The sequence below is a fragment of the Labrus mixtus genome, chromosome 5 (assembly GCF_963584025.1).
Source record: "Labrus mixtus chromosome 5, fLabMix1.1, whole genome shotgun sequence".
Classification (NCBI taxonomy): domain Eukaryota; kingdom Metazoa; phylum Chordata; class Actinopteri; order Labriformes; family Labridae; genus Labrus; species Labrus mixtus.
Genome location: NC_083616.1, coordinates 25,289,897 through 25,314,329, shown reverse-complemented (window position 1 = coordinate 25,314,329; position 24,433 = coordinate 25,289,897). Strand labels below are relative to the sequence as shown.

The window sequence follows — 24,433 nt, the reverse complement described above, 5'->3', positions numbered from 1 at the left end:
GCTAGAGCTCTCCCCCTGAAGCCTCTGTGCAGTCTTCCCCTGCTACCTCCCCTCCCTTTCTCTCCCTTCCAGCTGCTGGCCAGGGGAACAGCTGACTAAATCTAAAGCCTGGGCCCCTGGCTCTGGCCCTGGCCCCAGCTCCACATCCATCCATCCCTCCCTCCCTCCCTCCCTCCCTCCCTCTCGCTCGCTCTCTCTCTCTCTCTCCTTCCTCTGGCCTCTAGCCCTGGCTCCTCTCTCCGCGGCTCCAGCTCGGCCCTGGCCCGGCCTCTGAGCCTGGGCTCCAGCTCTGCCTGACTCCCTCCAACCATCCCCCTCTATCCCACTTCGGAGCTGAAAAGCCTCCGAACCCTTCTCTCTCTCTCTGCTATGCCTCCAAATCTGCCCTCTCCTTTCCTTTCTTTTCTTTTCAGTTTTTTTTTTTTTTTCACTCTGTATTTCTTGCTAATTCACTCGCTCCCCCACTCCTCCTCTCTGCTCTGACGGGCTGTAGCTGGGCCCCTGGTGCTGTCCCAACTTAGCTGGACTGCAGCCTTATCCAGGTTGGCTGCAGTTCAGTTCTCTGGCTCCTATACCCAGCCTCTCTAGCCAGCCATCTTTCTCTCTCTGGCTACTTACGTTAGAGACTGTAACTCATTGTGGCTCGCTCCACTCCAAGCCACGTTTCACTTGTACATTTGGTTGTTTCTGGCTCAACACTCCCAGTTGAGCTCTTTGTATCCTCGTATATCTCTTTGTCTCTGCGCATTTCCCTTTAACGTGTGTAGACAGGCTACAACATACGCTCTGCACACAAACCCGCAAGTCTGAGAGTGTGAAGCATACGACAAATGATTGGCAGCAAGGGTGGGAGGATGGAGGGGGGAGAGAGAAGCGAAAAAAGGGGAAGTGGGCCTTGTCACATCTCCAGGCAAGCCGGGGGCTTGAGTTTGATCGCTGCCCAGGGAAAGGGGAGCCTCTGTCCCCCTCCCTGCCCCTCCCTGGCCCCTCCCCTCCTCAACCTCTGTGGCTGTCAGAGCTGGCAGAGGCTGCAGGCTTGTGTGAGTAGGTGCAGGCTGATAGGTTCTACCATCAGACGTTGCCCACAGAAGACACCTGTCAATGCTCTTCCTCCTCTCTGACACGCAGCTGTACCGAGCGGAGCGACAGACGGGCTGACAGGAGGAAGTTCAGAGAGCACCCCACAGCTACAGCAGGATGCACACACACACACACACACATTTCCCTTTTGTGTGGAAGTGGGGCGAGGAAGCCCAGGCTGCAAGGAGCAGACTCAGTGTGTGCAGCAACTTCCGAATCTTCTGGTACACCTTGCAACTCCTCGCAGATTATTATTCAGCCCCACTCTCTGTCTATCTAATGCCCAATACAGCCTTTGTTGCTCGAACTATGATTGTTGTTTTGGATTGGGTTTTTGCTGCTTGTGTGTGCCGTTAGAAGAAATTGGGGAGGAAAAAAGCAGCAAAAGTTTCTTTTTAGAGTCACGTTTTTCTCCCGGTGAGTGACAGCCGCGGGACGATGAAAGCGAATCACAACGTGCCACAGACATCAAAGGTTCCCCGTGTTCAGCCGTTTATTGGCAACAACGCACAACAACCTCTCTCGCCCCCCGATGTGGATTCTTCAAACTAGGGAGGGAAAACAGCTCGACGAAACAGGCGCACATGACAAAGGAGCTACCAACCAAACAGCTAGAGGGGGTTAGTAGAGGGAGGAGGAGGAGGAGGAGGAGGAGGAGGAGGAGGAGGAGGAGGAGGAGGAGGAGGAGGGGGGTGCTAAATAATCAGACCTGAGCACTGTAACTGAATCGGACTGCTTTTCACAAGCGTTTTCGATCAAATCGGAGCTTTTTTGATGTGCACTGATTCCGGTGCGAGGGATGTTTGAGCAGAGAAAAAGTGACGGCTTGAAGTTGTAAAAACTCTTCTTGCTTTGGGGGGAGCTTTGGTTTCTAACACTGATGCTTTTGTGTGTGTTTTTGGTGTGTGTGTGTGTGTGTGTGTGTGTGTGTGTGTGTGTGTGTGTTTTGTATGGTCCACCGCAACAGTAATTAACTAAGTGTAAGAGCTAAGATGAAGTAAGCCGCTTGGTTCTGCACGCCTAACCTTAAACACTCTCTCTCTCTCTCACTCTCTGTCTTCTTCTCTCTTCCTCTTTTATTCTTCCTCTTGTCCAGGATGGCACCCATTGACTACCACTGACCTAATTTGGGCAAATTTCACTGACCTACTTTATGGGTGAATGCTGACTTGCCCACAGGAGGGGATTCTCTTGCACACACACACACACACACACACACACACACACACACATGCACACATATTATTTTCCATTATTATAAATATGCAAACCCACAACCTCTTTTACCCCCTTCAGTTATGACCCAAACCCCCCCACGTTCCCCAATTGAACCCCCTGTCATTACCTTCTTTGGTAGTGGGGCATCCTAAAAGAACATAATGAGGGAGAGGAGACGTGGGGTAGAATATAAACAAAGCAGTTGTCCTTTGTTTCATGTGGTCTCAGAGGTGACATAGTCCTTCACTTCACAAGTCTCTGGGCAGACATAATCAGCATAATTGCATACAGATACGATTATTTTTCTGCCGTCTATGAAAATGCTAATTTGAGCAAATTTGATCAAACGACGCGGAGATGCTCTGACAATTGCAGTACTCCTTAACAAACTCAGATGGATGGTGTCAAATGTAATTGGAGAAATTAGGATCCCGCAGGAGGACTGGCATCTTTAACCCACACAGTAAATTCAGGCGTTCTTCCGTTCCTCTTGCGGAATAATTCCCAGATGGAAAGACGCATGCGATCCTCTGGAGGGTTTCTGGAAAAAAGGTGTTGTCATTGTCAGATTAGTTTTGCCCTTTTTTTTTTTTTGAACATGAGGATGATTACTAATAACTTCTCTGCCTGTAGCCTCCCACGAGAACATTGTAGCTGGAAGCAAGTCTAACCTGATTCAGAGTTCTTGGTCACGCTCATGTATTATTCGTTGCAGGCTTTTGTGCAGTCATGCTTGTGTGTGTGTTTAAAGAAGAACGCGAGAGAGAGAGAGGTATTTGTGTTTTTTTTTGTTTCTATGTGTGCGGACCTGCCCGCCTCACCGTGCGCACGTCTGTGTTCGCCTGTATGTTTGCAAGGGTTTGTGCCCCCCGCAAATGCAACCCATGAATGCAAACACACACACACACACACACACACGCTCGCACCGGGCAGACATGTATTGTCATGGCAACCCATGCAGATGTCAACAATGGAGGCTCCAGGGTGCACATTGTCTCCCTCTTGTCCAGCAGGGTACAATTTATCTCAATGAAGCCATGAAAGGCAGCTATTTACATGAAACCAGAGCTGTTTCTGGGAAATAGGGGGTCTCTCTAAAGGTTTTCATGTCAGCTCCCTGCTTTTAGCTCGAGAGTGGAAACCTAAACCATCTAGAGAGAGAGAGAGAGAGAGAGAGAGGGAGGGAGAGAGGGTGAGGAGAGAGTTCACTTCCCTCATGTGGCTGCAGCTCTTCAGCCTCAAAGTCTCTCCCCGTTTCCCCCTCCTCAGCACACTCATAGAAGTACTCGTAGCGTGCGATTGCAGATGCTTACAGTTTGCACAGAGTAAATCTAACCCACTTGCTTTATAGCTTATCCTTAAGAGAGTGGTCCTAACATCAACGTCAATATTTACAGGAATAGCCCGCAGGCAGGCGAATCGACCACCACGATTCAGCAGAGACTTATTCAACCTTTCTCTCGCAACCCCCCCCCCCCCCCCCCCTTCCCCTTTTCTCCTCTTCCCCTCACTTGTCTTCATCCCGGTTATTCCCATTCTCTGCAGCAGCCCGTCGATCACAGCGCCAGGTGGCTGAGATATTAGTCTTTGGGTTGCCTTTGTTTTCTATTTGTGTGTGTGTGTGTGTGTTTGTGTGTGTAGAAGGTGCGCCCTGTGTACGCGTGCGCAGCATCTTCCAGCTTTGACACAGGCTCAGCGGCTGTTTGAGAGATGCTGGATGACGCGTGTCAAGTGATATTAAATGTGAGAGAACCTCCTCCTCCACCCTCATTCACTCTCCCCCCCTCTGTGCTGTGCTGTACCCACCCGCCTACACCCCCCCCCCGCGCGCGCCGCCGCCGCCGTGGACTGTGTCTGCTGTGGTTAGCGTGAGCTATGACACTTTTCACTGGGGTTATTCGGGGGTGGGGGGTCCTCACATTTGTGTTTGTATTCCAGACACTATGGCCTACATGAGCTGCTGGAAGGTCAGTGGATATACAGCTGAAAAGATACACTGTGCACATAGTATACTTACTATATTACACATGCGTTTGTCATCCTTAGTCGCTATTTCAACACATCTTTGTTGCTTCATGGTTGTCTTGGTAATTTCTAATTAACAGGTGTGTACTTTAGTGGTGCTTTGTGTTATCTTTGTCTTCTACAGATAAATCAAGGCCACTCTCACATACCTGCCTTTTTCTTTTTTCTTTTTTTAGATTTTCACTCAGTTGTATTTTAGATGGAAGACAAGTAAATGAGCTACTACAATGAAAGAGGAAATTGACATGCAAAAGGTTAACCTTTTTTTTCCCGGTGAATGTGTTGTTCCTCTCTGGTGCTTTTGCGCGTGTGTGTTCCTGTGTCAGGTAATAATGTGGATGTGTGAGTAGGGAGCCTGTGTGTGCTCAGTGCTATAATGGAGCAGCCTGAGTCAGGGGGGATGTTGGGGGATGTCTGGCAGAGGTGGGTTTACGCCAGGATGTGGTGAACAGAGAACAGCGGGTGTGACCTCAGTGACTCCAGGAAGGAAGGGGTTAAGCACGAGCCGGCAGGGCTGCATGGGCTGCGTTACGCAAACTGGCGGCTGGCTGGAGCTGAAAGGGGAAGTGCTGAGCTCAGAGGAACACTGGCTCTGAGCCATCACTCCCTCCTCCCTCCTCTGAAACCTCCCCCTCCCTCCCTCCCTCCCTCCCTCCCCTCCCCTGGCCCTCTTCCCCACCTCCCCGCTACAGCTGAGCACTCCCCATGCTTCCCACCGCCAGGCGTGGTGATGTGTGTTTGTGTGTGCCTGTGCTGGAATGCAGCTTCCCCCTCGGCTGGGGCCTGTGTGTGTGTGTGTGTGTGTGTGTGTGTGTGTGTGTGTGTGTGTGTGTGTGAGTTAGTGTGTGGGTGTGCACGTGTGTGTGTCTGTCTGGAATGATGCCTCCCCTTGTCTAGTGTGTGACGTCAGTACACACAACGGGTCAGCTTAGGGCTAGGCAGCATTTCTGGGAGTGTGTGTGTGTGTGTGTGCGTGTGTGTGTGTGTGTGTGTGTGTGTGTGTGTGTGTCATGGGAGGGGGGAACAGGGGAGGAGTCAGTTATTGGAGAGAGAAAAAGGAAAGAGGAGGGGCTGTTTGTGAGCAGAAGGAGGTTGACTGCAGGGAGTCACTGAAGCCAGTATGCGTGCATGCATGAAGGCATCATGAGTGTGTGTCAAAGGGTGGGGTTATATATGTGTGTGTGTGTGTGTGTGTGTGTGTGTGTGTGTGTGTGTGTGTGTGTGTGTTGGAGTGGGTCGGGTGACTTTCCAAACGAAATGGGGAGGGTAAAGAGTTTGAGGTTGTTTCCTGGCGTGGGCATGTGCACCTTAAAACACACAGTCTTTCACATGTGCACACATGCAGTCATGCAGGGGTTTCAGTCCAGTGCTCTTAGTGCCCTTTTTATTTTCATTTGCAAATTCATTCTCTCACATTCAGCCATGTTTAGTTTCCATAGTACGGGCCTGTGTGATCCGCTAGATTCACAGTTTCTTTTTTTTGCTGCATTTTTTGCAACGTTTTTACTTTTTTTTCCTTTTCTATCCGCCTTTTGTTCTTGAGCCTTGATGTCAAAACAATTTTTTGAACGCCGCTTTATCAAAGAGATTGAACAAAAACAAAAAAAAATTACAGGGCAAAGTTCAAATTAAGCGAGAGAGGCGCATCTATTATCAGTTCTGACAGGCACGGCAAATGTCATTTCAGCACACTCTCTGCATGCAAATTATGCGGAACGACTAACAAAAAAAAGCCCCTACCTCACAAACTTATGAAAAAACAGAATGAAATCATGTATCGTCATCTTCTTTTGTTCACGTTTTTGTCACAGTGTCCTCTCTGACGGACACAGACCAGCTCATCTCATATCTCAGACTTGCGCTCTTCATAGGGAGAAGGGTGGCGAGCTCTATAATGTCCGCACTGTATAGGTTTGTCATTAGAAAGATACTCAGACCCTGAAGTAGCAGACAATGGCTTTTCAATGGATCCCATTACCTCCTTCTATAGCTTGCGTGGCTCTACTGGGACAGACCTCTGCTAATTACACACATTCATTTCCAGCCATGCTGTAATTTCATTCACGCTAATGAACCTTGCACATGGATTGGGATAATGTATAGTTAATGTACAGCCAGGAGACAAAATTAGCAGGCTACCGGCTTCTCCAGTGACAGAGATTTGTTGAATAGCGGCTAAAGGGATAGCTCATCTAACACTACACAGGTGCCACTCTGAAATCACACCTATAGCAATTTTAAACCACAGTGTTTCATAGTTAAGTAGACATGTATAGCCTGCCTCGTTTGAAACATTATTAGATATAACCTAAGAATGCTTGTCCCATTTTAAGCTAGCAGTAGCTGTGTCAGGAAATGACTTTACATTTTTAATTCATTACTTTTAGGATGTGTTGTTTTGGAAAATACGTAAAAGAATATTTAAAATTTGGAAAATAATGTTGTTACGTTCAAAGACTTTAAAGAGAAAATGGATTCTTCTTCTGTAAGTATTGTAAATATGAAGCTACTGGCTACAGTCACTTAGCTTAGCATCAATACTGTTAACGTGAAAATATTAAGCCCGGCTCTGTTCAAAGATAAAAGTCTGTTTAATATCCCTCGTAAAATGCCAGCTTGTCCTTTACACACTTGAGTTTTTGTTACCAAACAAAATAGAAAGTATTAAAGGTGCTATCGTAGGTACCTTTTGTCACATTTGGAAACAGCTAGCTTTACCAAGTCTTTGCGTTTGTCCGAAACCGCTTACTTTCTTATTATTCCTAAGTATGCCGTCAAATTTAGTACGTGGTACGCTGTATACTTATTGGTAAGAATGATACAGGAGCTCACTCGTCGTACTCAACTGTCCACCAATGCTTGGCGGCTCTTGGGACTATCCAATCATCACCAAGCAGTGTACCACAAAAGTAACGGAACTGTAATACTTTTTACGTGTGGTTAAAATCAAATCACTAACACTGGTAAAGCTAGCTTGGTTCTAGCTTATTCAACATAGCTCAGACCGTAAATTGCTGACTGATGGAGTCATTAAACACATAGGCTGTACATTGGTATGTTACTCATGGCCTTCAAACCGTCATGTTAGTGTGCATTACTGTTTGAGTAGGTAGGAGGACATTACTTATGTGTTTTTGCTAAGCTTAGCTAACCAGCTGTAGCTTCATATTTACTGAGAAGACACACAAGTGATATCAATCTTTTCCTTTACCTCTTGGCAAGAATGTACAAGTTCTTTTTATTAAAATGTTAAACTATTCCTTTCACTTTTGTTTTATGATATAGAGAACTTGTTTTCTCTTTTTGTCTTTTGTCCATCACAATCCCACAATTCACGGTCTTTCTGCATTGGTCAGCCTCTGGGATCAGTCAGCGGTGCAGTAACTTCAGCGCTGCCTGTCAGCCTCGATCCGGGGTAAATTAAAAGCCATTCAGAAAGTGATAGTTAGAAAATTGCAAAGTCATTCCTGATGTACCGCATGGCAACTAAGTGGCAGCAGCCCAGTAGTCGACTGTCATTTCAACCGCCAGCTGATGACAACTCCAATCACCCACACAGCCGTCAATGCTCACACACACACACACACACACACACACACACACACACACACACACACACACACACACACACACACATATAGACACGTACATAAACTGTACTGTATATTCTTTCCCTCATACATCCCTGTGATTAGCATGCAGATTTTGCAGTCAGAATTTGAAGAGGAAGTAAAGGCATTAAAAATTCATGGAATTTCTCAAAACATTAATTTATGCTCGTTTGTGTCTGTTAGGATAAACACTCAGACGACGAGACGGTGCGTTGGTGTGTGTGTGTGTTGGTGCACGTGTGTGTGTGTGTGTGTGTGTGTGTGTGTGTGTGCGTGTGTGTGTGTGTGTGTGTGGATCTGTGGGTGATGAAAAAAAACATACGGGGAGGGGAAAAAGGCATTTCGGTCTACCAGAGGGTTTAAGGCATAAACATGGCCGCCTCTGGAGCTCAGCTGTGTTATTCCAGCCCGTCCCACACCTAGGATACACACACACACACACACACACACACACACACACACACACACACACACACACACATACACACACACATGCACACACACGCCTGAAGCAAGGACTCCTGCAGAACAGCATTGATCTCTGTTTATAGTCTCGGTATGGGCGCTTCCTTATAGGACCACACACGCATGTACTCATTGTTACTCACACAGACCTACCCGCTAAGATGCTGAAAGGCCTTGTATTTGTCTTTGTAGCCTTATTAATTGGGCCAGTTCAAGGAAATGCTCTTTTAGCCGTGGGTGGGATGGAGGTAGTGCGAGGGGTGGAGATTGCCCAACAATTCTCGACCCTTTCCCCCGACCCGCTGCGAAGCCCGGCTTTTTCCTCAGTTGTGGTTCAGATCGCCTTTCAGCGGGGGCCCCTTGGTTCAATCCGACCAAACGGATTGGATTCCAGTCCGGCGGCCTTTTTTTCTCAGGGAGGTTTTTAAGCGAGCTATCTTTGGTTTACATAAGAGTAGGATCTCGTGTTAAAGCACCAGCTACTGCAGGTGGTCCCGTCAGGATCAGAGCAGCTCCAGCGGGGCAAAGTCGGATTTAGGTTTTTTTTTTTTTCGGTTTTTTTTGTCTGTCTGCAGCTCATGAGGTAATTTGATTAATGCACACACGGCTAAACTGATTCGGCGCAGGAGAATGTGCCGTAGATATCCGTTAGCTTTCTTTGTTCCTCCCTTTTTCTTTTTTTTGTTGCTTTCCCACAGGCCCATTTGGTTCATCTTTTTTTTTTTTTCCGTCACTGAAATGAAACATGTATCAAGAATCCTTCTTTTTCACACAAACGCACAAAGGGACAACTGCTTTCTGAACTGCCTGGTGCGGGATTAGATTTTCGGTGACGGTCACTCATAAAACCAATTCCGCCGATAAACTTAATGACCTTCCCACCGCTGGGCCTACATCTTCTCACTTCACTTGGAATCTTAATTTGATTGCGGAAGTATATGTATGTTGCTCAATCTAATTTACTTCAGGGGTTTTGGAACAGTGAGCACTTTTGTGCTTATAGGCAAGCGAGACTTTGAGGCCCGGCCCCCGATACCCGCCGCCTGCCTTCATGTGGGAAGCTAAATCCTGTTTTATGGGAAGCATATAAAGGCGGCATTCTTCCATCACAGCAGATGAATGTTGAAGGAGTTTCACCTCTTGGTTCGGGCCTTTTCCTCCTTGAAATAAGAGCAGGAGTCCGGTATTTCTAGGGGCCCTCGTTGTTGAATAGACAGAAGTGGTCCTAGCCGGTCAAGAGAGCGCACGCTGGCTTATCTGCTCTTATACACATCAAAACGAAAAAGAAAATGCTAGAGCACAGGGCTATTTGGGGGAATGCTTTGATGTGATTCCCCCCTAAAGAGTGTGGGTGGTCTGCAGGCCTTTGAGGGATTTGAACATATATATATATACACATACACTAATTCTCGCTTACTCTTTCACACACTGTTCCCGCTGCTGTACGCGGCTCTCCAGGCCAAGTGTGATTTCACCAGGGCGGTCAGAAGGGGTTTCTAGGGCAACCTCACAGAGGCCTTGTTCTAAAAATGGCCGCCATGGTTACTTTGAAAGCCAACCCTGGCCTCTTGAACATGCACAGAAAGGAGCCCTGAGCAGCACTCGGGGAGGGGGGGGGGGGGAGGGAACCAGGCGCTTTAATAGCTAGCACATGAGACATTGAAGGTTTCATACCCACCCAACCAGGAGTCATGGGAAGTGTGTGTCTGTGTGTATGTGTGTGTATCTAAACAGTAATATCCCTGTACTCAGTGCTTGGCTAAATTAAAAGGGCATTTTTGGCGTTGGGGGCAGTTTTTGGTGCCCAGACGATTGGACGGGGAAAGGCGAAACTCATTACCTACCCATCTGTCAGAGAGTGAGAGCGAAAGAGCTGTGGGAATGTGGATGGAGAGAGGGGAGGGGGAGGGGGAGGGGAGGGGAGGGGAGGGAGCGACGTATGAAAAGGGCTTGGAAGGAGAGAGAGTGTCCATCAAAGCAAAAAAAAAAAAAAAAAAGGAAAACATAACAGACTGGAGGATACGTCTTTTATCACTATTTAGTTTTTCATACTCCATGTGTTTTGAATTTTAAAAAAAGTATCCCGGTTAATTTTCCCATTGGGAAAACGAAAAGTGCAGCTGCTTTTACGACGGTCTGAAACGTGTGTGTGTGTGTGTGTGTGTGTGTGTGTGTGTGTGTGTGTGTGTGTGTGTGTGTGTGTGTGTGTGTGAGACAGCCAGCAAAAGAGAACCAGTGAGAGAAAGCAAGAGAGAGCTAAAGAGAGAGAGTTGTGAGTGTGTGTGTATCAGAGGTGGATTTTTCTTTGAGCTCTCTCAGGCCCACATGTTTTTGATGTTCTCTTTTTCTCTCCCCTCTCTGGACCAGGGGCCACTTTTGAAACATAAGCTTGTGTCACACGCACGCACACACACACACACACACACACATTCACAAATACACACACTAAATGTATCCGCATGTATAAAAAGACATCGCTCATTTGTACGTTGTTACACTGCTAAATAGGTTAGCTCGCCTTTCTACAACCAGCTGCACCATGTAAACCTTTTTGTCTCATTTAGGGGGACTCGGTGTGTTTGTGTGTGTTTGTGTGTGTTTGTGCGTGCTTGTCTCTTTCCCACAGCTGTACACATATAGGCTTTGATCACTGCAGATGCAAGTGGCTGCCATATTGGATCCACACCCCTCTTCTGTGGAGATTGTTAACGAACATGTACTTCCTGTGCCAGCTGGCGTTTCGAATGGAAAAAGCATATCTCCATGGCGATGTTCTGCAGCTCTGCTCTGTTCGAAATTTGCAGCCGACACTTTTTTTTACTTTTTTTTTTTTTTTTTTTTAGTCCTGCAACAAAAACATTCTGTTTTCTGTTTTTGATGCTCTTGCAATTCGGACATGTTTGTGACATCCATGCTAATGTAGCTTTTTCTGATTCTTTTTTTAGTGCACTGGGCCTCTCGCACGCTCAAGTAGAGGCTCTTTTCCTGACTGTGTGTCTTCATGATACCATACCATACACTTTATTGTCCCCTCTGCAGAAGAATCAATCGATAAAAACAATAAAAAAACAAACAACAATCGACACATACCATTGTAAACCACACACACACACATATATATGGCACATTACGCCTATTGCACAAGAAGAAAAAAGAAAAGACCACCGTGATGCTTTTGCACAACGCGTACAGTCTTAAGACGCAACATTTGGATCATGGCGGTCGCAGACAACTTTCTACTTCCTGCTGTTTGGAGACGGCATAGAAAAGAAACCAGGTCTCTATAGCCACCTTGTTTTATTTTCACTCCCGTCCTGAGGGCATTGCTTTCACTACAGGCCAGACGTTGTGACCACGTTTACCTCTTTCCATCCTTTTCCTTTTTTCTTTCAGTTTTATAGAGCACCTTTATGAAAGCTTCTCTGACCTGACCTCTGCATACGCATCCCACACACCATTTTCCATCTAAAATCCTATGAAATATTCACCCTCCTGCCCCTCCCCCCCCCCCCCCCCCCCCACCTCCCCACCTAATGTGGAAGCCCGTGAAAGACTTTGATATGTGCGTTAATACATGCTTGATATCACAAGCGTGCGACTGCTCGGCCCTTTGATAAACATATTGAAGAGATGTGTGTCTTTGCCTGGTCCACATGAATTTCCAACATCTCTCCTGAGCGCATTAATGTATTCATAAGCTCCGCTCTGTGCTCTCCTAACCACTCCCATTTATTAATAAATGCATGATGTCACGCTGCGGCGCAGTGTGTGTGTACAAGTGCGTGTCTTTCATATGCTCATCAGTGTGTGGTTTAGGCCTCTGCCGGGGACCCCGCCCTGCTCATTTATATTCATCCTTGCATAATGACTAGCCGCACCTCCAGATAGCTCAGTCAGGGCGAGATCAAAAAATGATATTCAAACAAGGAGCTGTATTATTCATGCCGTAACAGCCGCGCTCACTTCCCCTTGCTGTGGATTTATAATCCCAGTTTCCGCATCTCCATCTCTGTCGTGACTCTGGATGAATGAGCGTAGCAGTGGGCTGCAGCTGGTCCTGATCCCGCTCTCATGACAGCAGAACACACGGCCGCCGGCAGGCGACTGCGGCCAACCGAGTCTGTTTCACATAACGGACGGTTCATTCCTTTACTTAATAATGTCATTTACTAACGGGCACCAACAGTGAATTGATGAACTCATTTCATTCTCATTTTATGGATGTTTGGGCAAAACTTGAGGTTTGTAACTCTGTAAGGAGACAAAAAGATGGCTGATGTGATCTTGAATCTGAGAGAATAAAACCTCCATTTGTGAAATCTGCTTCCTAATCATTTTCGGTTCAGACAGAAGTCACTTTTTGATGCTTGGGCTGAAACTTACCCGGTCAGTTATTTCTAAATGAGTAAAACACAAAGTTTAAGTTTCATAGGGAGTGCTAAAACGTATTGTTTCACAAATAATTGGTCTGAGGATTGTTTTTATGATATATAATTCATTGTTTTACTACAAAAAATGTTTTAAAGATAGTGAAGGCACCCTGTAGAATTTCACATTTCCAGACGGTACTTTCACAAAAACTGTCCAAATTCAAAAGACGTTCACTTAACCATCATGTGATGAATAAAAAGCAGTATTTCAGGCTGGAACAAGTGCAGGTTGGGTCGTAAAAATGTTTGCTGCTTACCTTTTGTGAGCATCGATGAATCTATTAATCTCTAAAGATATTCTATTAGCTATCATGGTAATGTTCAAATTTGAGGAGATTGAACCACAGGTTAGGTTTTATCATGCTAACTGATGTGATTCATTTTCTTACTTTTGTGATTTCTTTTCAGTTAACCCTTTCTTCTCGTGTAAATCCTGAAGGCAGAGATGGCTCCAGAAAGGAAACCTCTGCCTACATTTAAAAGTAACCTCTGTTCTTCCTTCCCTCTGTTTCAGGTTTCCACCTCAGCGGCACAGTGACGGACCCCGCCACCCCCTCGTCCCCTGAACTCGTCTGCAGCGTCAGCGTCAGCTTCGACCGCTGCAAAATCACGGCGGTGACGTGCACCTGCGGCAACAAAGACATCTTCTACTGCGCCCATGTAGTGGCGCTGTCGCTTTACAGAGTACGGAAGCCCGAGCAGGTCAAACTGCACCTGCCCATCTCGGAAACGCTGTTCCAGATGAGCAGAGACCAGCTGCAGAAGTTCGTCCAGTACCTGATCTCAGTCCACCACACCGAAGTGTTGCCTACCGCGCAGAAACTGGCTGACGAGATTCTGTCCCAGAACTCTGAGATCAACCAGGTCCACGGTGAGGAAAAGAGCGTGTGATTGTGTGTGTGTGTGGTCGTAGTCGTTTATTGTTTATTACCACATGACCATGCAGGTGTGTGTGTGTGTGTGTTTCTGCCTCCACATGTGTATTGACTGGCTGGTGAAGGTGAAGTGTGACAGGATCAATGTTACTCATTAGTGAGATCCAGGCAGTAAAGGAGAGACTGTGTGCCTATAATCAACACTATAGACCTGTTATTTACCTCTGAGAGAGAGAGCGAGAGAGAGAGAGAGAGAGGGGAGCAGAGAGATAAAGAGAGGTGTGTATTTCTTGTTATCAATACTGTACGCGCTGCTGCTTACCTTTTTATAGAGAGACTGACACTGGAGGGCAAACAACACGGACAAAAGAGAAAACAGGGAACAGCATGAAAAAGCAAACATGTGGGACAACGATATAATAGAACTGAGGTTTTATTTACTTGCTTTCATTATTTCTTTTTCAATCTTTGTTCTAAAAATTATTTGCTGCTGTTTCGTGTGAAGTTTTTACACAACAGGAAATGTTGGGAGGACAGAGTGGGGGGGATGACACGCAGCAAAAGGCTGCGGGATTGGAACCCACAGCCGCCGTGCCGAGTACTACAGCCTCTGCACATGGGGCGGGCGACATAACAGCTAGGCCATCGGAGCTCCTAGTTCAGTTAGTGAGCGATGATAACGTTGATGTAGTAAAGTCTGAGTGGTTTTAACTCTGAAGAAGTGAGAAAGAAGGGAAAGACTTAATACAGACAACATGCTTTGAGGAAGAAGAGACAAGACATGGGAGAGATGACGCTTGAAGATATTCAGAGCAGGAGTCAATTAGTAACAATGAAATCATCATAATGATTGTGCTGTTATGAACAGTTTCTTTTTGCACCGTGGATTCATTCGTCCGACCCTTCATCAGCGCTTCTGTGAAATTAAAACAACTCATTCTGGGACTTTCCAGGTTTACTAGATGAATTTTGACTTTTACACAATCAGAATTACATCATCTGTTCAAACATTTTTTCTAATTTCTTACAACCTTCAAATTCTTAGCTGTAGTTTTGAGTAATTGAGAAACAGGCTCAGCGTACTTTCCTGTTGCTGCATTGTGGGAACAATGAAACCACCAAGATGGCGCAGAATCCTCGATAAATCCAACTCTGATTGTGATGAGTCAGCTGAAAAAGAGGTGAAAGGTTACAATTTTACTTTTAAGGATAGATAAATGATGGATTTTTTTTCAAGTTTACTGAAGTGGAGCCCTTTTAATTAAGACCCTCTAATGTAGAAAGAACGGAGAATATTCAAAAGTTCATGGAAAAGGGTAGAAAACATGAGTGTTTCATACCAATGTTGATGATGTGAAATTCAAATTGCAGCTTCTTTTCTTATAAAGTCCCGGATACATTGAGGTAGTATGCTTTAAATTGCCCATCAATAGTGAAAAACACTGATTTGATTTGTCAATTTAGCATGCTAGTTGACAAAGTAACTGTGCTAACATAGTTTCAGAAAATCAGGATTAAAGCACAAGTCATTGTCACTCTCTCTTTAACAGGACTTTTTCCTCAAATATACATATGAAGGGTTAAAAATAGGAACAAATGTTTACTAAGTAACTAAACTGAGACTGAAACCCAAAGACATTCAGTTCACTATCAGGTACAAGAAAAAAATGAAGAAAATCTTCATAATCAAGAAGCTGTCATCAGAGAATGTTTGGCATTTTCTCTTTGAAAAGTGACTTGAAACATCTAAAATAATGGTGTCGGCTCGTGTTTTTGCAGGGGCCCCGGACCCCACGGCAGGAGCCAGCGTGGACGACGAGAATTGCTGGCATCTGGACGAGGAGCAGGTTCAGGAGCAAGTCAAGCTCTTCCTGTCGCAGGGAGGATACCACGGCTCGGGAAAGCAACTCAACCTGCTCTTCAGCAAGGTTAGCAACCCGCAGCATTCATTCATCCCACATTCAGAACATAACAACACACATACCAACACTCACTTGACACACGCACATGCTCAAAGTTCGCTCCAGGTGCACTTGTCTCTGCATCATAAATATTTTCTCCCGTCTCTCTCTTTAGTGCACTTGTAATCTCTTATATTCCCGTATGGAAGAGGGGCTCAGAGTCATCCCAGACAAAACAACTTATTGGCACATACATTAAAAGGCATGCTGCCTTTTAGCTGCAGCTAATTGCAGAGAAAGGCCGAGAAGGAGGTGTAGAAAGAGGAGAGGCCTGCACTGTATACCACTCTGAGCCTGCGATTAAACGATTACATAAGGGATGTGTGGTTGTCTCTGTTGCAGAGCTAGGCCTGTATTAATGTGTTGTTGTGTGATATGTAAAGACTGCAAGCCGAGGCCATTATCGTCCACCCTGGCCGGCTTTTACAATGTCTCTCTGCTTCGAGCTCCTTGATGCCTCTTATACAGTTTTCAGCACACACACACACACACACACACACACACACACACACACGCTGACAAAACAGACATGTACTGTATACGTGTGTGTGTGTGTCTGTATTTGTACTTTTCCTCACTTTTTTGCTGTTGTGGGCACACATCCATGCACCGCATACTTGTTTTCGGTGACACTCTTTTTTTTTTCTCTGCTTGGCACCTAAAACTACATAAAAATATGTCATAAAGGTCGGTCAGTTTCAGCCTTGAGTTTTCACCCACATGCACCTGACAGTGGTTGTGTTTGCTGCTGCGGAAAGATGCTGACCACCGTCGTTTGCAATAAACGAGCCGCTGAAAATACAGATAAACCTCAGCAGCTAGTTAAATCTGAAGAATAAAAGAGAAATGGTTACATCCCTGAGTAGTTCAGTTATAAAAGAAAAAGTTTCCACACCCACTTTGTGACTTTTACTTACATTTCAATTTCATTGTTTTTTTAGAAGTACAATAAAAGCTGCAGAACTTCAGGATCTCACTTATCAAAAATGAGAAAAAGAAATGCTGAAAATGTTTCAGTCTTAAAGAGGACGATGTAGCTGTAACTATTCAGAGGTCATCTAACTAGTTTGCATTGAACACAATCAAGCAATTCAAAGTAAGGATTAGAAGAGAAAGACATTGTAAGTGTAGGAGGAACCTTAAAAACTCATTTCAGAACAAGAGAGGACAATTTGAGAGGAATTTTAAGTGAGCACTAGTTATTTGAGTTGCCTGCTCTCGTTGGACAGCTTGTACTTCTAACAGGTAAACTTATCTCTGGTATTACAATGTGTTGAACAATGAAGATGCAGATTTTTCCTCAGACATATAATACATGTGAAAGACGTTTAAACCGGTTGAGTAGATCACGTGGATGTGAATGCATGTTGCTCAAATAAAGATGAAAGTACTGTATGAGGTATTTGTGGACTTTGTGTCTGCGCACAACCTGGTTGTTCATTGAAATTCAACTCAACTTTATTTATATCTGCAAGGACAAAAGTTGGTAATTCAACCCAGATTAACCGATCTTCTGAAAGGAGAGGAGACACAGTGAGGAGCTGGTTTAGCCCCGGTAGATCGTCACCATGCACAGAGGATAAAGTCCTCTCGGTTGTCCCGTTTTCACGCCTGACTCTGGACATTTACTACTCACCTGTCCTGTCAATAAAGGCTTAAAATGGCCCAACATATGTTTAAAAAGTAAGACACAGTACACCAGAGGAACTATGAAGAAATTAGATTTTTGTAGTATTGCCAATGAGTATATAAAAAGAAGACGCGTATGAAAGTATAAGAGAAGTGACACCTACATCATCACGTGACCTGTCACTGACCGGTAAGGGACCAACGAGCATCCGACAAGGAAAAACATCCCACTGTGAGCTGCATGTGAGAACAGGCAACCCAGAAAGATGTCAGGGGGCGGACTGTCCTGAAATGTTCTCTGAAATGTTCAGGAGGGCATTCAATACTCTCTGTTCCTCTGGATGTATGAATTACATGAGCATGTGGGTTTGTGTCTAAAAGTTGTCCCCTCTCTCCTTCTCCTCCTCCTCCTCCTCCTCCTCCTCCTCTCTCCCCCTCTGCAGGTGAGGGAGATGCTGAAGATGCGTGACTCCAACGGAGCGAGAATGTTAACACTTATCACAGAACAGTTCATGGCCGACCCTCGGCTGGCGCTGTGGAGACAGCAGGGCACCACCATGACCGACAAGTACAGACAGCTCTGGGACGAGCTAGGTGAGAGAGAACAATCCTCCCCCTACACACACACACACACACACTCACACAATGACTGTCCTACCAATACACACACACACACACACACACACACACACACACACACACACACACATCCCTTTTTGTCTCTATGCACAGGCACGGACAGATTTAGCAAAGTGGGCGATCGAACCCAGACACTGACACAAAGGCAACCACACACGCATATTTCTTTCCCTGTTTGTTTATTTGTCCTCTGTGTCCAAGACAGCCCCCCCGCCCCTCCCCCCCCCCCCTCCCCCACAGACTCACACTCACGCTCGTCACTGACAGCCCAGTCGCTTCCTCTCACTGTAAGTGTAAGATTGTCAGCTCAGCGAGAGTGTCTTTGTGAATAAGAAGCCATTAAACGCAGCACATCGCACCTCATCAGAACCCCAAATATTATGACCTCCGCGATGCGTTCAAACACTCCGCATTATATATTTAGTCGATGTGACAGAGTGCTGCTAGCCGTGCAGTCATGTGGTTTGAAACAGTGTGTAGTTCTTTTGACAGATGTACTGTACCTACAGCGAAACACATCCTCACAAACCGCAAAAAAACCAAAAAAAAAACCCAACACGCCCGTCACCAGGACAGCAGTCGTGTTGTCTCCCGTCTTTGTTGTTCCCCCTCTAATGTCTCTGTTGATGTTTGCTGCCTTCCCCGCTGTTGCTGTTGATGATGATGTTTCGTTTTCTCTCTTTGGTCTTGTTCTGCACTTTGTGAGGACAGCGCAGTGATCTCATCTGTTTCAGCGCTCACGTATTTTTGGAAGTGTGTGTACGGCCTCTTTGAAGTCCACACTTCAAAAACCCTCCTTCCCAAGTCCTTATCTCTGCCCCTGATGTGTGGTGAATGCTGCCTCTCGGCGCCTCGCTCTCTCGCTCCCTCCCTCTCTCTCTCTCTCTCTCTCGCTCTCTCTCTCTCTCTCTCCCCCCCCCCTCGTCTTTTGTCTTTCTCCTCTTTGAGCCTCAGCTACTCCTCTCCTCCAGACACAAAGCCGTGCCTCATTCACTTGTCCTCACCCATGTCTCCTCGTCCAAATCATCTGCGCTCCCATTTCATTTCCCATTTCCCTTTCTTCTGCTCCCCCTCTGTTCTGCACCTTTTGTGTTCGTTTTCCTCTCTTCCTGTTCAGTCTCCGTCCTTGTCTTCGTCCTTCCTACCCAACTCTCTCTTTGCCTTACCGCACACGCACAAGAACAACACAATCTGGCGCACGCACACACTCCGTCGACTCCACACATCTCCTGCAGTCCTGAGAGTAAAATCCCTGAATGTTCTTGCATCCCAGGAGACGTAGACACTTTTCATATTCTGTTTGTTCCAATTTACTCCAAAATGATGTGTGTGCAGCCGGCGTTGCCTCGGGACTAGTTAAGTTCTCCGTTTTCTCCGAGTTTTGGATTTCAGTGCAAGATGGCGGAGGCATACAAAATGTGCACTAAAAAGAAAGAATGTTATGAATGCTGTGCATCTTTGAAAACCGCCTCCAGCTTTCAGTCTTGCATGATCACTGTACTTGAACCTCAGAAGACACACCCACCTGTCGTATGAGTCATGGTTACGTCGCTGTCACACACTGGGAAACTGTCTTTAGTGTGTGTGAGTGTGTGAGTGTGTGTGTGTGAGTGTGAGTGTGTGTATTTACATTTATATATGTTTGTGTGTGTTTCCAGGGGCCCTCTGGATGTGCATCGTACTGAACCCTCACTGCAAACCCGAGCAGAAGTCCTCGTGGCTGCGCCAGCTGCGCAGATGGAACAGCGTGGACGTCTGCCCCTGGGAGGACGGTAACCACGGCAACGAGCTGCCCAACCTCACCCACTCACTGCCTCAGGGTGCCCATGGCAACCAAGGTCAGGGTTTGACAAGTTATTTGCATGTGTGTCAATAATATATTTACTTAATAATAACATATCCCAGAGCTTTAAACCCGAGAGGGGCTGCTCGTAAACAATCTCTGACTGGTCATGGGATTCTAGTTGAACCCGTCTACCTCATATAACCCATCATTTATTCTATTTCCTTTAATTGTAGCTGTACTTTTTGTTTTCTTAGCACATTTTCTAAGTGTAGAAATTGATAAAGGCATACAGATAGATTATCTGCTGCAGGGGTCTGCGTCAAATAAAGTGATTACCTGCACGTCATTGAAAACAGCCTTATGTTACGTTTTCCACAGAAAAGATGTAGTCGTGATCCAAACAGCCGTTAAAAGAAAGCAGGATGAGACCACACAAAACTTTAACAGAGCTGTAATACAAGAATGCAACCCATGTCCATGCATGCAATCCTCCTTTGGTGCTTTTTTTCACTTCAACAGGAAGCTGGTTGAGTCTTAAGTCCTCTCACACCCCCCTTCTTCTTCTTCTTTTTCTTCTTCTTCTTCTGCAGAAATGCGTCCCCATCGGACCGTGTTCACTCGGGCCATCGAGGCCTGTGACCTGCACTGGCAGGACCGACACCTCCAGCACATTATCGCCAGTGACCTCTATGCCAACTACTGTTACCATGACAACCAGGAGGGCTCCCTCTTTGACTCACGCGGCTGGCCCTTATGGCACGGTGAGTGTGTGTGTGTGTGCGCATGTGGGTGTGAGCGCATGTGTCAGATAAGTTATTTATACATATATGGTTCGACGGAGAAATCTACAGCAGCCAATGGAGGAACATAGAGGTCAAAACTTTTGTTTTATTCCGCCCTCAGAACACGTCCCAACAGCTTGTGCGAGAGTGGATGCCCTACGTTCCCACGGTTACCCAAGAGAAGCCCTCCGATTGGCCATCGCTGTAGTGAACACGTTACGGCGGCAACAGCAAAGGCAACTCGAGCACTTCCGCCGACACAAGAAAGGTGAAGCCACTTTTAAAAAAAAAAAAAAAAAAAAAATCAGAATACAAAAAAAGTGGACAAACCAATCTTGATAAAATCACTGACTGTAAATGCAAACACCAGCAGTAACACACATATTTACAAGTGTTTAAAAACAGAGGAAAATAAAAGTGTTGACTGAAGAAAGGAGGAGAAAATCCTACAAGAATCGTCCAGCTGATATCATTCATTTCTGGGAGCTGGAGTCATTAAATACCACCAGCAAAGATTTAAAAAAAATAAGACCACGACTTCGGGTCTCTTCTCTTCTAAAGTCCAACGCTTTTATTTTTCATACGTTGTCCCTGTCACTGCATGCAATCTTTATTTATTTATTTGTTCAGGAAAGTGACAAAGAGGGTCATTTCACTTTAGAAAATGTGAAATGTCTGCTTCAGACTGTGTGTTCACTAAATCTCTGCTGTTTTTTTGTTTTAAATCTCTATTGTCTTGTCTCAGAGTTGCTCCATAAAGGCCATACCTCCATAACCAACATGGAGGGCTGGGTGGGACACCCGCTGGATCCCATCGGCACCCTGTTCAGCACCCTGACAGAGTCGGGACGGGGGGGAGATGAGGGCGGCAACACCTGCTTGGACCTCTCAGGTACTGCTGACGTACAGAAGCTGACATCCAGACTCAAACTAGTACACACACGTATACACAAACACTGATCCTACAGCAGCATTTGAAACAATAGATTGTGAGCCAACACAAACCCAGAAAGATTCCTCTGTATGTTTTCGTCTATGCATTCTTTTCACCACATGCCTGGACTATATGATTTGTATGATATATGCAGTATATGGCTGTATGATAACATACTGTATACATACATGTGACTACCACATGAAGTGTACCGTGCCTGAACACACGTCACTGGCAAAGTCCAGTTCGTTTGACTAGTGTGAGTGCTCCAATCCGTGCTCAAGCACTGTACACATCCTTGGCCCTGGCACGCATTGGAAGAGGTACTGTGTGCTTCTGCACGGTACGGTTCATGCACGAGCACGGGTACACATCATGGGGACAGCCTTCATTATCGAGACATCCTGGAGTGTGCCGGCTGTGTCTTGACTAAAATGACTCAAAATAAGTCAGAAGTCGGTGAAGTAGCTGCCATGTTCTCGGCGTTGTTCTCCGATAGGTGGACGCAGACTCTACCGCTCGCCCCCTTTCGTTTTGTTTACTTTTTTATTTTCAAGTCCGCCTGACTTGTAAAACTAAGCGTGTTTCGTAATTACGCAAAGCCATTCGGTACAAGAGGTAACCGTGCTCACAAATACAAATGTTTGATGAACTTCATTTTTTTTTTTTACAGTCTGTACATAACACACGACTGAATCTCACATCCCTGCCTTGTTTACTACAGAAGAGAACTATTAAGTCTTTTTGGACGCGTGATGAGGCCGGTTTTTAAGTCTTGAATATTTGCTTCTCACATTAAAATGGAAATGATCAAAACCCTCGTGCAAAATCACCCTCAGTCTCTATCTCATCGTCCTCTCTCGCTTTTTTTTCCGACTCTCCTCTCCTACGCTCAGCAATCGCTCCGTCCCTCATTGCCTCCTCTGCTCACAGAAATAGCCCTCTCCTCTGAGGTAGAGGAGAGCGGAGAGGAAAGCTCCTGAGGCGTTGATCTTTATTTTGGATGGTCGTTTGGTTCAGATCTCTCCTGTGTGACTGACACATCGGTTTTCTATAGGAGACAGACTCATCTAGTGTCCAAAACCTCAGAGAATAACACAGACACTTACTACTACTTTATGCCATTGTTCCAGCTCCTTTCTCTCCATCTAACTCTGTTTCCCCCCTCTGCTACCTGTCTCTTCTTCACAGATTGCTCCAGTGTTGTCAGCAGAGCAGAACTCCAACGGATGCCCGTGCAACGATTGTTAGGAGACGGCGAATCATACGTGGCGCTGGCGGTGGAGACGGCTCTGGTCGGCTTGGGCCAGCAGCGGGTGATGCCCGACGGGCTTTACGCTCAAGAGAAGGTGTGTCGCAACGAAGAGCAGCTACTGGCGAAGCTGCAGGAAGTGGAACTGGACGACTCCCTGGTCAAAATCTTCCGCAAACAGGCCGTCTATCTGCTAGAGGGTAAGAGAGGGCCAACACATATTTTATCACCTTTTTTTTTTTTTTTGTCCCTTTTCTTAAAGCGTTTCTCACAGCAGTTTCCACACATGTAGACACACCTCGTCCTTTTTTGTGTCTCTCCCTCCCTCCCTCCCTCCCTCCCTCCCACGCACCAAACCCCTACACATTCTTGCTAAAACAGGAAAAAACACATTGGACTCTGCCTCACTATTTATTATCCTTTCATTTTGTGGTGCAAATAGAGGCTGCGCTGCCCTGGGCCAGACCAAAATGAGCTCTTTACACAGTTACACCAGGGGTATTGTGTCAGCACACAAATCCACACACACACACACACACACACACACACACACACACACACACACACACACACACAGCAGTGTGTACATTTACAGGACCTGGGCTGGAGCAGAATGAGGTTTGGTTATGGGAAAGAAAGAGGGAGGAGGAGGAGGAGGAGGAGGAGGTGGAGGAGGTGGAGGAGTCCCCACCCAAACCCTCAGCCCTGCCTCGGCCCCCAACACGTTACGCGACCACCCACCTCTGGCTCCGTTGCTAATAGAGCGCCGGGCTCCGAGGCCTCTGCGGGCCCCTGGAGGCTGCAGCCGCGCCACTGTGTGATGTGGTCTGTGGCTTAGGAGCCTGTTGGGGTTTAAAATAACCCACAAGAGACTAAAGGAAGCACAGGAAGAGATGGGGGTAGGGAGGGGAGTGAGAGTGAGGCCAAGTCTGCACACATGGCCATATGGTTTTCTGACGTCACGGTTTGTTTTATGCAGCGTGGCTTCTCCTCGTCCTGGGTGGGAGGGACGGACAAGAGAAATCACTCACAAACACACAACCATATATTCAACAAAAACAAACAGCTCCTTTTTCCTGTGTTGTCTATTTATATCCCATACACTATAAATATGAAAACCACCCATTAACATTTATTCACCTGATGAGTTTTATTCATTTCTCCTTTTTCTTCCGTCACTAAAACCAGCTCCTCTTTTTCACGTGTTGTCGTTTTCTGTATTTTTCCTGCAGCTGGTCCGTACTCTGGCCTCGGTGAGATCGTCCACAGAGAGAGTGTCCCCATGCACACCTTCGCCCGCTATCTCTTTACCTCTCTCCTACCTCACGACGCTGAACTGGCGTACAAAATTGCACTGAGAGCCATGAGGTAGGCGTCATGAAAACCTGATGTGATGTGTGGTGCTGTTATTTTGTCAAAACCTCGTAAATCAGATTTTATTGATTTGCATTCGTGGAAAGAAATCCTGGTTTTCGGATTATGATAATCCGTCCGAGTTTGGGCCTAATGGAGACTTGTTAAAACATTACAACGGAAAACTCCTAAAAACAGGAAAATATGCCTGTTCTCCTTTTGTTTTTTTGACAGAAGTTTATATAACAGAGCATTGAACCAAGTACAATTGGGGGGGGGATAAAGTGTTTTCATAGGAGTCATTAAAAAACAACAAATCAGGGAGCGACTCAAGAAGAGGAAAAAGCATCACAGGAGCTTTTGTTGTTCACCTGCGCAAAATCAGCTGGTCGG

The 24,433-nt window shown here is 46.0% G+C and overlaps 1 protein-coding gene across 1 annotated transcript in view; it reads left to right on the top strand.

The window, feature by feature from the left end:
• The window catches only part of LOC132974613 (zinc finger SWIM domain-containing protein 6-like), a 51,474-nt gene that overhangs the window by 14,032 nt on the left and 13,009 nt on the right, over positions 1-24,433 (top strand). Inside the window, exons 2-10 of the mRNA XM_061038786.1 lie at positions 13,344-13,700; positions 15,484-15,632; positions 17,738-17,888; positions 19,592-19,771; positions 20,310-20,480; positions 20,623-20,769; positions 21,247-21,393; positions 22,627-22,887; positions 23,920-24,055. Coding sequence (XP_060894769.1) covers positions 13,344-13,700; positions 15,484-15,632; positions 17,738-17,888; positions 19,592-19,771; positions 20,310-20,480; positions 20,623-20,769; positions 21,247-21,393; positions 22,627-22,887; positions 23,920-24,055 — 1,699 coding nt within the window. The remainder of the gene's footprint in view (positions 1-13,343; positions 13,701-15,483; positions 15,633-17,737; positions 17,889-19,591; positions 19,772-20,309; positions 20,481-20,622; positions 20,770-21,246; positions 21,394-22,626; positions 22,888-23,919; positions 24,056-24,433) is intronic.